This window comes from Pinus tabuliformis, chromosome J, assembly GCF_031772625.1.
Source record: "Pinus tabuliformis cultivar Carrire ecotype Pingquan chromosome J, CPIR1, whole genome shotgun sequence".
Classification (NCBI taxonomy): Eukaryota; Viridiplantae; Streptophyta; class Pinopsida; order Pinales; family Pinaceae; genus Pinus; species Pinus tabuliformis.
The window spans coordinates 1,071,711,684-1,071,729,675 of NC_142295.1; the positions used below are offsets into that span (position 1 = coordinate 1,071,711,684).

Genomic DNA, 17,992 nt, shown 5'->3' on the forward strand with positions numbered 1-17,992 from the left:
AATACTCAAGTACCAAATGACAAGGCATAGCTTTAGGTTAGGGAGGCCCTCCTTCAAACATACGATCATGGCAAATGGGCGAGGGACCACATGGCCGACTCAGGTAATGGAGAAACGGCTCAATGAGCTAGTTGGTGCCTGCAAGGGACTGTTGGCTGCCGGCTGAGGACCATCTTGGAGAAAATAAATTGTCTTAATGATATCACCCACAAAATGGTGGGTAACATGATTGATGTCCTTTGCCCTAGCTAAAGCCTAGTCTTGTCTCAGGCTTCAAGTTGGGGCTTGTTGAAGGTTTGTTGTGGCATAAATTGATCTTACTTATCTATTTCAAGCCTTTTATTGGCCTTGTGATCTTAGGTAAGCTTGTTGACCTTGCCTACTGTTAAACTCTATGTCACTTTGTGCCCTAATTAAACCTTTTGGAGGGAAAACATCGTTGTTTTTGGGCTAGCTAAGCCTTGTTTTTATGTAGAGTATCTCTCCTTAGCCTATTTTGTCACCTCTAGCCCTTGGACTTGATATATTTTTTAGGTGACCTAAGAGAGGGAAGCCTTCCTTGTGGTGAAAGTCCACTAAAGTGCGAGGAGGTAGTGGTTGTGGTGATAGTGGGCCACACCTCATAGTGTTATCACTTGGTCTAGTTCTTGTCTTGTGAGCTCCCCTCACAATACCTGCTAGATTTTGATGCGACATACCTAACTTGCATCATTTTTTTAATATGTTGTGTTCTTTCAAAATGCCTTGTACAATACTTTCCCATATGGTTTACTACAGTTGCATAGATTCATAAATATCCTTAGTTTTATGTAGGGGGAACAATGAATGCCATTTCATTTCCTTCCGGGAGGTTCAAATATACGAGGAGAGCTCTTTTGTGTATTCCATCATGATTTCAGGATACTCTTTTCGTTTTGAAACCAGACACTCTTCATTTCTTAATTATTATACATCTCATTGTCTTACAAGAATTTATCAACAATAAAAGGAATGATTGTGAAATAACAAATTATCTATATTGTAATGAGCATTTTTGTTTTCATTCAACTTGTTTCAAACTTAAGATTCTGGGTTTTTCTCTGGGTTTTGGTTATACCCCTGGTGTATATCTGAGTGATTTATTGCAAATATCATGATAGATATGAGATATTTAAAGCACATGATATATCAATGGGAAAAGTTGTGATACTTTATAAAATTTCATGCTAGATTAGGAATTTATCGTTGGGTCAAGAAACATCACTTATAAGACACAAAAATTAGATTTTATTTGTGTTTTTGTGTACTGCTATTATGGGATTTTGAGCAAACAAGCTTTTTGAGTCTTCCAACGATTGTAGGACAAGAAAACTAGGAGTTTCATTGCCATCAACAAATCTTTAGTGTCACAGGGATTAATTTCAATGCGCTGTTTTCATATTCCTGGTTACCGTGTTGGGATTTCAAACTTAAGTGATTCTGTTGTTTTTCTCGACTTCATATCCGATTTGTTTGGTATGGGAGATCCTAAAAATTGCATGCTTTCTCCTAAACAGATAACAAGGAGAGATGAAGAGATGGCTCCGTATATTCCAGAAACGAAGCGGAACTATATTTTTAGTGGCATTTGTAGTATTTCAGCAACGGCCACCATTAAGGTTCTTTCTCTTTCACACCACATGTTTGTAGATTGCAAAATTGCACTGACAGATTGGTGCATGCACACATGGAGCATTCACTTTTTTTCTTCTAATAGGTTATGCTACTTTTAACATGCTCTGTTAATTCTGGCCTGAGATGTAGTTTATAAAATGGACATAACATAGTTTCTTTAGATGTTTCTTTTAGAGGAAGAAGTAACATCTGTGAATCATATGCAGGCATTGAATGACATGAAGTCTATAAGTTTGTTTGGTATTCGCCAAATATGTCGGAACTGTATTGCACTGGAGCAGGTATTAAAACTTCATTCAGTTTGAACTATTGTGCCTTAGTCAATTAAGTTATCAGTTAATTGGACATGCAAAATGGACGGGCTATTTAATACTTGAATAATCCTGCTCCAAAGCTTGCTTTAAGTCATTTTATCATAATATAAAACAAGGAGATTTAAGTGCCTCATCTGTGCAATAATTTTTCAAATTCAGAAATAGGTGGTTTGCTTTGCTTGTTGATAATGGTGGTGGAATTGGACTTCTGTTGAACAACACGTACTATTTTTTATTTTTACTATCATACTTATTCATGAAAGTAGATTGTTGAAAATGACAAGTGGTGATTCTAGTATTGCTAGATTTACTTCTTGTACTTTAAATTCTTTTTAAGGACAAACTGATGGCTACAAAATTATCACTGTAATATTCTTGGCTTGTAACAGAGGCTATTCAGGCAGGGAAGCTCTTATGCTTGCCTACTATATTGTGAACATGCAGAAACATCGTAGGAATTGGATGATATGGGTACACAAATGAAAGGTGGAGAGTCAGAGTGAAAAATCAAGACAATACAAAGTTTTTAGAGATGTACATAAATACATAGGTGGATAAGACAAGGCAGAATAAGCTAAGTTACTGGGATTTGGATACGGATCTGTTAGATTTTTGAAAAGCCAGGATTTGGATATGGAAGGTGTGTGTGTATATATATTCCAAAGCAGAAAAAAAGCTACTAGCCTAACCCTTGTTAATACAATAAGAAAACCCCAACTTGCAGCTGCACCATAATGTGTAGACAAAATCTGGCCACCTGAAATAACACATAAGTGGTGCATAAGAAGGTAGATTTTCACTTCTGCAAGATGCCTCTAAGTCTTGAGCCATTAAAATTTAAATAATATAAATATAGAACATTTTTTCTGTGAATTAATGTCTTTATATTCCATATAAAGAATATGCATGTTTCAGTCCTCGAGGGACTCATAGACGACAAGGCTCGAAGCCATTATAAGGATATACTGATTATGAGCTCAACCCAACCATGAAAATATCTGATAGAGCTAATGATTACATAGATTTTCTAGCTCAAATTCCTCACAATCAAAAATAATATGTGGATCCTCACAATCAAAAATAATAAGTGGATTGTAGATCCACTTTTCCCTCTAAGGAAAACAACAAAATATACATATAGCAACTTATAGATCCAGTCACTTTGATGTATTGTAGCAAATCCCGGTAATTGTTGACCTGCTGCATGAGTTTTCAGCCACCAATGTGCTCTCTTTCAACCACCTCCTATCCATACTAGTGTGCTCCACCTCATACAGTTTATCAATAGAAAAACCTCCAATCACTTACATTTCACCTGCTGTTCCAGAAATAGCACATAAGTTCACTTGGTTGCACCATCCTTGTATTGTCTATCAATCAAGTAAAACTCTGAGATTAACCCTTTATGTTCTCCATGCTGCTGTTATAAGGATAGCATATAACCACTTATTAAAAGTACCCTTGATATGGACAAAGATGGCTCAAAATCTTCATTTACATGCTATCCAAATACATGTTATAGCTCCATTAGGAATGCATTCTGGCTTGTTAACAGTTCAAACCCTTGAGCAGGTCAGTAATGGAGATCACTTGCTGCTGCAAAGCTTACCAATTTGCTTCTCAACAACTCTCCCCGTTCAGATCTCTTGCAGAGAGGTAAATCCACCTGATTATTACACGTTAAATCAAAGATACCCTTTAGTCACAGTGCTGACCTGGTGTTTAAGAGGCTCTGGGTATTGGAATGAAAACCCAGAATACCAACTACGCCAACAAGTAGACATCATCATATGTGAGCCCAGTGCTTAAAAGTTTGGAAATACTTTCAGAGTTGTCAATCCAACCCTTTATAATTGTGAATCCTTCAACACAGGTTGGCCCAGTCTTAGTATTTTGTGAATCCTTCATTACCTTGTGATGATCATGATTATAATGCTAAAATTCAAATGCAGGTCAGAACTCAAATCTGCTTAAGGGGAAGGTATATCCAACTGCCCCTAAATTTTGTGTGATATTTCTTTACTGGAAATCTTCCTTTTGAGCACTTTTGATATGCAGGTCAATTGGGAACATCGGATATGTTTATCTTCTTCAGACTTAACTTTCAGGATGAAAGGGAAAGTTATAGCCTGTAACCACCATACAAACTGCTGCTCTGGAGATTCAGTTTAGCACTGCAAGCACTCATAATCCCTGCAACTCCTATAAACAACCCTTCAAATAAATTATACTGATGCATTGGAACCAATGAATGGGATTGTTGGAATTTCCCTATATGAGGCAATTAATGCAACTTCCAAAATTCCATTTTAACCTTGAGTGTTTCTAGATCTATTTCTTGTGAACCTTGAGTCTTAAGGTTGAATCTGAAATATGAATTTACAGCAGCAATATTTTAGTTCTCTTCAACCCAATCTTACGAGCCAAGTTACCAAGAAATGGAAATGGATACTGATTAGAATATGGATTGACGAGACTTTTGAAAAGGCAGGATCTGGATATGGTGGGGAAGTGCTATTTATAAAAAATACAATAATATTTATTTAATTTTAAAAAAAGTGTTCAAAGTTAAAAATCAAAACCATTCATGAATCACAACATTAGAACTGAAATCATTACATCATAAATCTGAAGACCCCACAAACCTAATTCTGAGGGTGGATTTGCATCCCATGCGAAACTGTAGTTCCACCTGAAATTCACGCTTCTTGGACGTTCGAAACCGTGAGGATTCCGAAGTTCGAACCATGGTTTTGCAGTGTTGAATTTTGTAGCTATGGTCGGTTTCCATAATTTATATTTTATCCCTTGTAATATATAAAGAATTTGTAAGACATGTCCTTCATGTTATTTTGATTATTTAGCGCTTGAAATAATTTATATAAGACATGTTCTTCATGTCGCATTTCAGAGAGAAAATTTTGAAATTTAAATTTTGAAGTTTTGTCTCCAAAATAGTCAAGTCAGCCCAGTGAAGAGACACACACATTCTAGATAGGAAGAACACTATATAAAGGTATTCGACCTCCTCCACAAAGGCACCATTCAGCCTCTCACAAGAAAGACAATTTCTGTTAGCTTTTGGTAGTAGCGGACAAGTGTTCTAGTCTCTATGGTGTCTAAGAGGCCAAGGAACACGAGATCTCCAAAACCTAGAAAAGGTTTTGGGAGAAAAGCATAAGAAACACCTCTATTACATTAATTAGCTAGTAATTAAATATTTCCTAAGTCTAACTTAGGAAAACTGGTTAATTAAATCAAATTAATTGAGGGAAATCGATTTTGCTCTAGAGACTTCCAAAAAGGTCACTTGATGGGGTCAAGATGATCTTAGCCATTGATTGAGATGTAATCATGGACGTTTATTGCCCAATAGAAGATTATAAGAGCAAGGTTGATGGGGTTGTAGAACACACAAGAGACAATTGAGGCACAGAGGGAGGCAATGCGAATTAGCCATTTACAGAGAGAATGACGTAGTTCCAGCCAAACAGAGTCAGTAACAGGGTTTTCAGCAGGATGAATTTCCGAAAAAATTCTCAAGAGATTTTCCAACATTCCAGTGTGACGAAGGGAGGTCGTTTTTTCTAGTAGGGAGGCTGTATTCAGCTAGTGCGAGTAGCCAGTTCCCCAATGTGTGTAGTAGAAGCAGTGTTTCACTTCTAGTTGTCCGGAGAATTGCCAGAGGAGGTCTAAGTAGCTTTAGGAGGCAAATCAACTTGCAGGGAATGAGTCCTAGAGGCTATGTGAATTATCCAGTGGCAGCAATGCGAGTGGCTGAGAGGAGGCCAGTTCGATTTGCTGGAGGGAAAAGTAATTTCCTAGATTACTTTTTCAATTGAGAAAATTTGTATGTCGGAGGTTTTCCATTCTACGACAGCTAGTTGTAATTCTCTATTTTGCTGAAAAATAATAAAACCCTCATCTGCTGCACTGGTTTCCCTTTGGGGTTTTTCTAGGGACGATTGTCCAAAAATATTGGTGTCAGATTTATTGTATGTGTATATTATTTTCTCAGTTCCAGTATTTTATTTTTTGTAGCGTATTTTATTTGTGAAGATTTGTAGTAGTGGATTATTCATTATTTGTCGTAAATTAATTAACAAGAGACAAATAAAATGCATAAGTTAAGAGAATAATACCTAGTAGTTGCAATTGTGGAAATTTCACATGGAATTAGAGCAAAGTTAGTGAGGTTGGTGCAAATCATAGAGATCAGTGCACTGAAGAGAAGATCTGTGTAGAGCAATCAACCAATGTGTGTTTCAGAGGAAATAGTTCAATGTCTAGTGAAGGAATTAGTAGGGAAAATGGAGGATTGCATAAGCATCAAGAACCGATACTCCTTAAGGATTGGGAATTCAAGATAGTAGTCTGGAGGACCAATACACTTTGAGGATAGGGCACGGTGTCCAAGATAAGAGTAGTCGAAGAGGACCAATATTCTTTAAGGATTGGGAATCCAAGATAAGAATAGTCCTGTAAGGACATACCTGGTGAACATCAGGATGGGGTATGTGCCTTGAGAGGTGGTGGTGGTTTCCAAATGTATGCCTCCGAACATTATGCTCTAATCTAGTGGAGAGTTAGAGCTTGTCAGTCAAGACCTTGCTATTTTGTAAATTGACAATGTTGGTTATCATGATGATGCTTATAACTCTGTCTCTTCTTATGAGAATATTTCAATTTGAGAGTATCCATGGTATCTTATTGTAATTATGAATACCTCCCTAGTTGATCCAAATGGATCCTAGAACACTCTAAGTTTTCATGAACTCTCTAAAAATTATGCCAAAGCTTAAAAGTCTTATAAAGATCAAGCTATCGGAGGGAATCCTCAGACAGTTGCAATGGCGATCAATGCGGATCAACAAGGGCTGTCGATCTAGCGCGCAGAGTGACAGACCATGGTAACGCGTGCTGACACCAACTAGCAAATCGCATATTGCAGGGAAAACCTCTTAGTGAAGAGAAGCCCCGAGCACTCGGACTCGAAATAATTATAAAATGCGGAAAATATTGTTTCAGTTCTGTTAGAGCAGGATCCCACAAAACTGACAGAATATCGGAGGGGCTTCGAGCGGTAAGCGGTTTCGACCAAGTTCTGACAGGTAAACATCATGTTACTTAGCCGCCCAATATGAACGATGACCGTTGGATCTGGGGCTCCCAGATCAACAGCGGAGACATTTTCCGATGGATGACCAGATTTGACAAGGTTATGAAGCGAGGTCACATAGGATTTGAAGTTCAATATGGACGATGCGTTGGTAGAAAGTCATGTTTCGTGGGCATTCTTGGAGTTAACGGAAAAAAATGATCGTTTCAAATATGTCCAAGAGAACTAACACTCATCCGTTATGAAATAGGTGGCCACCTCCTTGTGAGGCGTTATACAGTGACTGATTACACATTACAGAGGGATTCAAACGGACAGAGGCAGGGGAACCGGAAAGCCGGGAAGCAGAAACGAATAGTCAAGAAGTAGATTAGCTTTAAAGCCACAAACTGACAGAGGGAAAAGCGAAGAGAGCAATAAGCATTAAGCCGAAAGCAGAGAGAAGAAGTCGAGCTGATCTATAGAAGCAAAGGCAACATCGAGCCAGAGTTAAGACAGAGACAGAGAGAGTCAGAGAGTCTGTGTATTGCAAGGAAGGCTTGAGAGGTTCAAGCGCACTCCTCCATAATGCTTGTCATGTATGAGTCTCAGATTGGGCTCATACTACTATGATCAATAGAGGTCAAGAGTTCAGTGAGGAGAGTCTGTGTACTCCAGAGACTTGGGGAATCCAAGTATAGTCTTACAGATTTGTATCCGTTGAGTGAGACTAAAACTGAGCTCACTGTTGTAAAAATTCTGCTTTGAAAACATAATAGAGAGGCCACCACTGAAGGCTGGACCGGGAGACGTAGCCCAGGAGTATTGGGTGAATTCCTTATTAAACTTGTTGTGTTTATATGTTTGCCTGTTATGTTTTCTTTAACTGCTTCATTGCCTGTGTATGTCGCAATCTTATCTATCTGTTGCATAAAATAACATAGGCACATCCATGCACATGAGTCTGTAATACCTTATTAATTGTCTTGGATCAATATCAGATCACTAGTTAAGAGGGAGTGTTGAAAATTGTAACTAGGTTCAGTCTTGGCTCTTAATAACTATTTTTGCACTTGTATCAAGATTCAATATGTAAAAGCAAAAGAAGAAAAATAAATTCATATTATTATTATTTCATTAGTCAAGCATGTTCTTCATGCTTCTAGGATTGTTGAGTCAATGTCCTACTTAGACTTCTTGTAAAGAAAATTGAAAAAGAAATTTTCAAAATGTAATTTTGGCTAATTCACTTTAAGAATCCAAGTCGGCTCACTCAAAAGATGTGTTTTTATGTATGTGATAAAAACTATATATTGGCATGCGTCCTCCTCCAAAATGGCAAGAAGAATTTGGTGTTTTGATGTGGTAAACTCTGAGGAAATAGATGCAAATTTTAGAGGTTACTTTCTTGTGAAGGAGTGCGAGTTCCTAAGGCTGTACATCTGCACAGTAATGCAAATTTTTCTATGGAGATGCTCGGAAATGATGCGAGTTTTTTCTGTGGGAGATGATGTGATTCTTTTGTGGAAGATTATTTGAGACAAGTGCGAATTATTTGTCACAAAATGATCGGAGATAAAAAAAAATTGAACAGTTTAGCTTGGCATCTTGGAGGGTGAATTCTTGTGTTAGTCTTGGGTCTTGCATTTATCACTTTGATCTGATTCTATAAGAAGAGAAGTTGGTTGGGTTTTCCCCCTTGTGGGGTTTTTACATGGCATGGAGCCTATATCCTTGTGTTCTTTGTCTCTTGTGATCTTCATCTTTTATACTTTTGGTAATTGCTTGATGAAAAAAGAGAACATATAAATTTAATAAAGAAGCCAACAAATTCACAAGTAATTATCATGATAGAGAAATCAACCCTAATCCATATGCATATTGATTTCTCAACATGGAGTCCTCATTCAAGGTTAGAGCCTTGAAGAAGTTGGAGATTTGGTTGTACAAGTTGAAGAGGATTGGAGTCCTCAATTTTTTTAGTAATAAAATCATTATTTTATTACTTTTGTGTTCTGGTATATTGTGCTTCTGATCAAAGAAAACTCTTAATTGACTAATTAACAATTGAAAAAAAATACTGATTCAGCCCCCCTCTCATTATTTCCAACAAGATTAGAGTGAGTTGTTGGGTAGATTGGGAGGCTTGCCTTGAGGCTTGTTGACCAGGTTTGACCATAAGCATTGTTGGTCAGTTTGACCTCATAGTTGACTAACAAAATTAGATGCATCTCTTGTTGAACTAAAGATTTAAAAAAAAAATTGTTGGGGTTTTCCCCTAAGTGGGTTTTCCCAGTGTAAATCTTGTGTTCTCTTTGTGTATTGTGATCTCTATTGTCCTTATGATTTTATGGTTGAATTTCTGAAGTGTAATTGCTTAATGAAAAACTAGAATTGTTAAAAGAATATCTATATGATTAGAAGTAATTATTAGTATTTCAGAAATATTGTGCTTATATCTATTGCACTTGAAAAATCAACATGGTTTAGAGAATTGGCGATAAAAGGACATTGAGCTCACTCTTGAAGAAGCTTTGGTAAGAGACCAGTCTTGAGGAAAACCCTATATTTTCAATTTATTTGGTTGCCCGTGACTATGGGTTCCCATATGGACGCAAAAAACAAATTAGGAGCTACAAACTTTAGGGCTTGAGAAAAAAGGATTGATCTTCCTGCAAAAGAGGATTTCTTGGGTATCGTGAAGGGCAAAGTCACTGAACCTGAAAAAGAAGAGTAATTAAAATTTGAGAAAGATAGAAGAATCATTATAGATTCTAACAGACATCATTTGATCCCATATATCGTAAATCTTGATTCTTCAAAGAAAATGTATGATGCCCTAATTGGTTTGCATACTATCAACAATATTGGTCAAGCAATGAGTTTGAAAAATGAGCCTCGTGATCTTAGAATGATGAGGAATGATACTATAGCCTCATATTTTATGACAATTTCTCAATTGAGAGATCAACTTCAAGCAATTGATGAAATGATTCTTGAAAAGGAACTAGTGACTACAACACTCAATGGTTTACCTGAATCATGGGACTCTTTTGCAACAGGAATATGTGCCAGAAAAGAAGCTCCAAAGTTTGATGAACTATGGACCGCATGTACTCAAGAAGAATCAAGGCTCATGTCAAGAGGGAGGATTAAGAGATCCGAAGGAGGTGACTCTCAAGCATATGCATCATGTTTCAAGAAGGGTGGAGCAAAAGAGAAGTTTAGCTTTCAAATAAGAAATGAAGGAAGAATACCCGAAGAAATAAAATTTGCTCCTCAAGGAATGAGAGACATGTCAAAAGTTAATTGCCATTATTGTTACAAATTTGGTCACTATAGAAGTGATTGTCCTGAAAGATCGAATGATAGAAAGAGGAAGGGAAACCAACATGCTACCATGACAGACTTGGATGAACTTCCAAAGAAGCCTAAGAATGAAGATCCAGGTAATAAAGAATTCTTCTATTTTTTTTCTATTACTAGTTTTGTAGCAGATAGTGAAGACTTCTCTCTAGTAGATAGTAGTGCCTCAAGGCACATGATAGGAGATCAAGACAACCTCACAAGTCTAATGGAAGAAGATTATCACAAAAAGTAGAACTTGGAGACAACAATAGTTATGCAGTCAAAGGCATTAGGAAAACATCCATTGAGCTAGAATTAGGTGATAATGTTCATCTTAGCAACATATTATATGTACCAGATTTGAAGAAAAGTTTGGTTTCTATATCATGCTTAGAAGATAAAGGAGATTGAGTACCATTTGTTGATGGAAAAGTTCTTGTTTGCCCCCAAGGCTCTAGTATAGATTCTTCCAGAATAATTGGAGTTCATGAAGGAAGGTTGTATAGACTTTTGAATCAACTTACTAAAGAACTTCTACATAATGATAGTAATGTGAAATTTTTTGATTCTAACAAATAAAAAAATCCTACTGCAGTAAATTGATTTGCATTACCTACTTGAGTTCTTCATTTTAACAAGTTATTTTTAGAATTATTCAGAAAATATCAATGCAAATACACTATAGCCTACACCAATATACAGATCAAGCACTGAAAAAATAAATGAGACAACCACATAAAGGACACACTTATTTTTGGACTAAACGTCCCTAGAAAAACCCAGTGTGGGAAAATCGGTGTAAAAAATATAAGGGTTTTATTATTATGGAGATTTATGAATACAACTAAGGTGCCAAATATGGCTCACCCAACATAGAATAAACACGGCAGAAGTTACCCTATCCGGAGACAGATATTTTGGCGGATCCAACAACTAGATGAACAAACCCCACTAGTGATCGCGTTGCCCCCAGTACTGTGCAGAGATGGCTGCTCCTAGCTCTGCATTGGAACTGTGTCACCTCCTTTAGAGGCCGCGTCACCCTCCCAATGAGCCTTACCGACTTAGAAATCGATCTGTTGAACTGATGCCCAATCTGCCTCACAGAAACCCTAGTGCTGCCTCTAAGTGACCGTGTCAGCCCTCCAGCCTCTGCATCACCCTCCTAGAGTTGCGCTATCTCTCCTTGGGGATGTGTTGCCTCTCTGCTATGTATTCTCGGCCTTGGACAAAAGTCTCACTGCCGAACTGCCCCTCTCTGTGCTAGAAGCTCACTCTGAAATTCTCAGCGAACCACGCCCCAAAATTTCGATCTAGCTCGAGTGCCGCTCTCACTGTGTGTGTTCTCCAACTGACCCCAAGTCTTCCTTTATACTTTTATTGTTGAGAAATCAACGACCGTTATCTAATCTCTAATCAATGGCTAAGATTATATTTGACTTGATCCTCGTCTCTTAGAAGCTTCTCACCCATATTTTCATTAATACCCATTAATATTTTAATTTTCCTAAGTTTAGACTTAGGAACCCCATTAAAAATATTAATTATTATAATAAAATACAAGCCGGGTGGAATTACTCCAAACAATTTCTAGGTCTTGGAGATCTCATGTGTTCTAGCCTCTCCACAAAATTTCAGAGCTAGAGCACATTCGACACTACCCAAAAATCAACATTCCCTCTTAGCGAGGAATGTGTTTTAGCAATACTTCCCAGCAGAAGTATCACACTGATCCATGACATCGGTCCTCTGTGCTGCTGATGATTGGCCTGCTTCCCCTCATCCACTACGCTGCTGCAACTTGTACTGCTGCCCATGACACTGCCACTGTCATTGCTGCATCTATACTGCAACTTCCTCTCAATATGTTGCATCATGCTATCCATAGCACTACCACTGCTAACTGCTGCATTGCAACTCAGTTGCTGAGAAGTAAGCAACTGAAAAGCCACCCAATTGTTGACATGCTGGTCAATCTGGATACTCCTTAACGCTGAAGCTACCTCTGCTGCTATTCTGTGCTGACCCTCCGATGCTATTGTGCTACTGTTGTATCTGCTTGTGCCTTCCGCACTGCTGCAATACTCCACTACGCTGCTTCAGACTTTGGCACTCTAGCTATGCCACTGTTTCTCCATCATCCCTCACACCGACTCTTGTCATTTTGCTACTGTCATTAAGGGCTCCCATAGCTGTATGTGATCCAAGAGTTTGGGAACCTCAAAGATCCTGCCCTCTATGTAGTCCTCCCGACTACAGTGCAATATCGCCCCACCTCTTCTCTAGAGGTGCATGAGCACTCATGCCGCAATCATCATCGTCCTCTTTGTCATCTTGCACTAGAACAACCTTTGAGTCAGACTTCTCTTCTTTGCCCTTCTTATGAGGGCACTGCATGGCGAAATGATCCATTTCTCCACATCTGAAGCATCTAACTTTAGATATGTCCTCCTCTTGTTTTTTCTTCCCTTGCTGTCCCGCTGATGCGAGAGCTGCATCCTCGTCTTCCTCCTCCTTGATTCTGATCCCTTTGCTGCTACTGTTGATTTGGGGTAGCATCGAATGTGCTCTAGCCACAAAATTTGGTGGAGAGGTTGGGGCACATGAGATCTCCAAATACCCAGAAAGGGTTTGCGCAGATTCTAAACAGATCAAGAGATATTAAAATAATTAATATTTTAATGTAGTCCCTATGTCTAAACTTAGGGAAAATAAAATATTAATGTGTATTAATATGAATCTATGTTAGAGTGGTTCAAAAGACATGGATCAAGCCAGATCTAATCTTAGCCGTTGATTAGGGACTTAATCTCTTGATATGTCAATAGGAAAAGTATAAGAGGAGGCCTGAGGGTCACTTGGAGAATACACCAGAGTGATCAGCCATTCTATTCTCTAGAGCGAGGTTTGCTAAGAGAGATAGAATTATTGATCAGAGAGAAACTGAGGGGCATTGAGTACAGAGAGACAGAGAGGCAGAGATAGTGTCGGGAAAACATTAGAGCAGCCAAAGAGAGTGGCACAGGAGTAGCCAGTGCTCACGCAAGGCCATGTAGAGGCAACTAAGTGCTGCGCAGAGCACCAGAGAGGCCAACGTAGCTGACACAGAGGCTCAGAGAGCTGAAGCAAGGCCTCTTGAGGCTGACGCAGGGCTAGTGATGGGCTAGGAGAGGTTGATGCACACCAGATTAGGGAAATGCTTGGGATTCTGGGGCAGATTGGTGCTGAGTAGCTGCGGAAGGATTATTCGGGGTTTCAGCCAGTAGATTTGTCAGAAACGGAGAGGTATTACTGCTAAGGAAATTCTTTGTTGGGTAGGCCAGTTTCAGCACCCAGATTGTACTCTGATATTGCTTAATAAGAAAACCCTCAGATAGTTGCACCGATAAGAAAACCTTCAGGTCAGCACCCACTCTTCAGTGACTGCATTTAGGGTAGTCCTGACCATAAATTCAACATCTAGTGTAGCCCCTACGGAAGTTAGCTAGTCATAGATCCTTTGCAACTTGAGAAGGAAGGGATCGACTTCTTCTCCCTTCTGCATCTGAAACTGTCTCAATTGACTCTCAAACTGTCTCAATTGACTCTCAAGAAACATCTTCTGTTGAACGAAAGTTCCTTTGTACAATGTGGTCAAGGCCTCCCACATTTCCCTTGTTGTGTCTTTCTCAGCAATATATGGGATCACATGATCCTTGATCCCGTCAAAGATCATGCACTTTTCTTTTGCTTGAGCCTCCTCGTACTTCTTGAGAGGATCAACATCAATCGGAACAACAACCGTCCTCAAGGCATAATCCTTGATGCGATTTTTATCGAAAACTGGCAGGATCCTAGCCTTCCAGATGACGAAATTGGATGCTCCATCCAACTTGGCCTGATCCCTCAGTCCATTAACAACCATCTCCGCTCAATTGAATTTCGAACTGGTTCACTTATGCCTCTTTCATTGCTACCACAACAAAACTCGGATCTGGATTTCTTTTGTGCTAGAAATCTTCTAAGGAACAAGCTCCCTCTGAATTTCGATTTCCTTCACGAAACCCTTCTGCCAACCACTGTCGAACCAATCCTCTCTAATCTCTCTTTGTTGCTGCTAAGCACTGGATCTAGATTACTTGGCAAGAAATCTTCCGAGGAACTGATCCCTTCTACTTTGCTTCTACCCCACTAGGTACTGTTCTGCACCAACAGAATCAACACCCCACTAGCAACTCCAGATGAAATTTGTGTTGCACCTCTAACCACGACAATCGAAAAAATGATACTCAACATTCTCTGCGCTGGTTCGGTAACCATTGCGTTGCCTTCTGGAGCAATAGTGTCACCCAATCAGGTTGACGCAGGCTCTGCATGAGCCTCCCTTGGTGATTGTCACCCCTCCTCTGCTCTCTCGGCCAAAAACTGCGCTGTCTTTGGGGGCAACTGTCTTGAGACACAAATTTTCCTCTATCCTTTTGCCAATGGCTTCAGTCCTCCTTGATCTGCAATCCCTCTGATACCATGTGAAAATTTCTGAATCTAACAAATCAAAAATCTTACTGCAGTAAACTAATTTGCATTGCCTACTTGTGTTCTTCATTTTAACAAGTTATTTTCAGAATTATCTAGAAAATATTAATGCAAATACACTGCAGCCTACACCAATATATGGATCAAGTACTGGAGAAATAAATGAGACAACCACACAAAGGAAACTTATTTTTGGACTACATGTCCTCGGAAAAACCCAGTGTGGGGAAACCGGTGCAATAGATGTGAGGGTTTTATAATTATGCATATTTCTGAATACAACTAGGGTGCCAAATCCGGTTCACCCAACAAAGAATAAACCCGACAGAACTACCTCTATTCGGAGATAGATATTTTGGCGGATCCAACAACTGGATTAACAAACCCCACAAGTGACTGCATCGTCCCCAGTACTTTGCAGCGATGGTTGTTCCCAGCTTTGTGCTGGAACTGCGTCACCTCCTCTAGGAGTTGTGTCACCCTCCTAGTGAACCTCCCCGGCTCAGAAATCGATTTGCTGAACTGATGCCCAATCCGCCTCACAGAAACTCCAACACTGCCTCTAAGTGATCGCGTCAAACCTTCAGCCTCTGCGTCACCCTCCTAGAGTTGTGTTTCTCTTCCTGGTGCTGTGCTACCTCTCTGCTATGGTTTCTCGCCCTTGGATGTAAGTCCCACTGACGAACTGCCCCTCTCTACACTAGAAGCTCACTTTGGAATTCTCAGCAAACCATGCCCCAGAATTTCGATCTAGCTCGAGTGCTACTCTCACTTTGTGTGTTCTCCAACTGACCCCAAGCCTTCCTTTATACTTTTCTTGTTGAGAAATCAATGACCATTATCTAATCTCTAATCAACAGCTGAGATTAAATTTGACTTGATCCTTCTCTCTTAGAAGCTTCTCACCCATATTTTCATTAATACCCATTAATATTTTAATTTTCCTAAGTTTAGACTTAGGAAAACCACTAAAAATATTAATTATTTTAATAAAATACAATCCGTGTGAAATTTCTCCAAACGATTTCTAGGCCTTGGAGATCTCATGTGTTCTAGCCTCTCCACAAAATTTCGGAGCTAGAGCACATTTGATGCTACCCAAAAATCAACACTCCCACTTAGCAAGTAATGTGCACTAGCAATACTTCCTAGTAGAAGTATCACATTGATCCACGACATCGGTCCTCTACGCTGCTGATGCTTGGCATGCTGCCCGTCATCCACTACGCTACTGCAATCTGTACTGCTGCCCATGACACAACCACTATCACTGCTGCATCTGTAATGCAGCTCCCTCTCAATTTGTTACATCATGCTGCCCATAGCACTACCACTGCTAATTGCTGCACTGCAACTCAGTTACTGAGAAGTAAGCAACTAAAAAGCCACCCAAATGCTGACATGATGGTCAACCTGGATGCCCCTTGACACTGAAGCTACCTCTGCTGCTAATCTGTGGTGATCCTCCGATGCCACTGCGATGTTGTTGTATCTGCTCTGTGCCTTCTGCATTGCTGCAACACTCCACTGCGCTGCTTCAGACTTTGGCACTCTAGCTCAACCACTATTTCTCCATCATCCCTCGCACCAATTGACTCTTGTAATTTTGCTACTGTCATTAAGGGCTCCCGTAGCCGTATGTGATCCGAGAGTTTGGGCACCTCAAGGATCTTGCCCTCTATGTAGTCCTCCCGACTACAGTTCAATATCGCCCCACCTCTTCTCTAGAGGTGCATCAGCGCTCATGTCGCAATCATCATCGTCCTCTTTGTCATCTTGCACTGGAGCAGCCTTTGAGTCAGACTTCTCTTCTTTGCCCTTCTTCTTATGAGGGCATTGCGTGGCGAAATCACCCATTTCTCCACATTTGAAGCATTTGACTTTAGATATGTCCTTCTTCTGTTTTTTCAAACCTTGCTATCCCATTGATGCGAGAGCCGCATCCTCGTCTTCCTCCTTCTTGATTCCGATCCCTTTGCTGCTACTTCCCGCCTCGGTCAATCATTTGATCTCTTCTTGTCGAAGCGCTGCGTCCTCCCAACTGGGAAGAGAAGCCCTGCCCAAGATGCTTTGGACAAAGGTTTCCCAGCCTTGAGTGACTGCATTCAGGGCATTCTTGACCATAAATTCAGCATCTAGTGTAGCCCCTATGGAAGTTAGCTGGTCACGAATCCTTTGCAACCTAAGAAAGAAGGGATCAATTTCTTCTCCCTTCTGCATTTGAAACTGTCTCAACTAACTCTCAAGAAATATCTTTCGCTAAACGAAAGTTCCTTCGTACAATGTGGTCAAGGCCTCCCACATTTCCCTTGTTGTGCCTTTCTCAGCAATATGTGGGATCACATGATCCTTGACCCCATCAACAATTATGCACTTTGCTTTTGCCTGAGCCTCCTCGTACTTCTTAAGAGGATTAACATCAACTGGAACAACAACCGTCCTCAAGGCATAATCTTTGATGCGATTTTTGTCCAAAACTGGCAGGATCCTAGCCTTCCAGATGACAAAGTTGGATGCTCCATCCAACTTGGCCTGATCCCTCAGTCCGTTAATGACCATATCTACTCAAATGAATGTTGAAATGGTTCTCTTCTCCCTCTTTCGCTGCTGCCCCAACAAAACTCGGATCTGGATTTCTTTGGTGCTAGAAATCTTCTCAGGAAGAAGCTCCCTCTGAATTTTGATTTCGTTCACGGAAATCCTACTGCCAACCATTGTCGAACCACTCCTCTCTAATCTCTCTTTGCTACTTGTTAAATTTTAGGTATGTTCTATGCTTAGAGCAATTTATTTCAATTTTCACAGTTAGCTCAATATCTTTTCTAGATTAGCAATCACATCAACATTAAAGTAAACTGTAGATAGAACATAAACATAAATCGCAGAAGACAAGCCAAGACAAGTGGACACAAGATGTGGCGCTATCCAGGGACAAACGCCAATGTGGGGAAACCCTTGATCAATTCTTCTTATATGTTCTTCAATGGTTCATCAGAGAGAGAGAGAGAGAGATAGTATGTTTACAACAGAAGTCAACACTTTGACTTATCTAAGAGCATAGATCATC

The 17,992-nt window shown here is 39.7% G+C and overlaps 1 protein-coding gene across 1 annotated transcript in view; it reads left to right on the forward strand.

Moving 5' to 3' along the window:
• Positions 1–17,992, forward strand: part of SEC8 (subunit of exocyst complex 8) — a 438,983-nt gene that overhangs the window by 381,137 nt on the left and 39,854 nt on the right. Inside the window, exons 22-23 of the mRNA XM_089379035.1 lie at positions 1,536–1,637; positions 1,860–1,934. Coding sequence (XP_089235161.1) covers positions 1,536–1,637; positions 1,860–1,934 — 177 coding nt within the window. The remainder of the gene's footprint in view (positions 1–1,535; positions 1,638–1,859; positions 1,935–17,992) is intronic.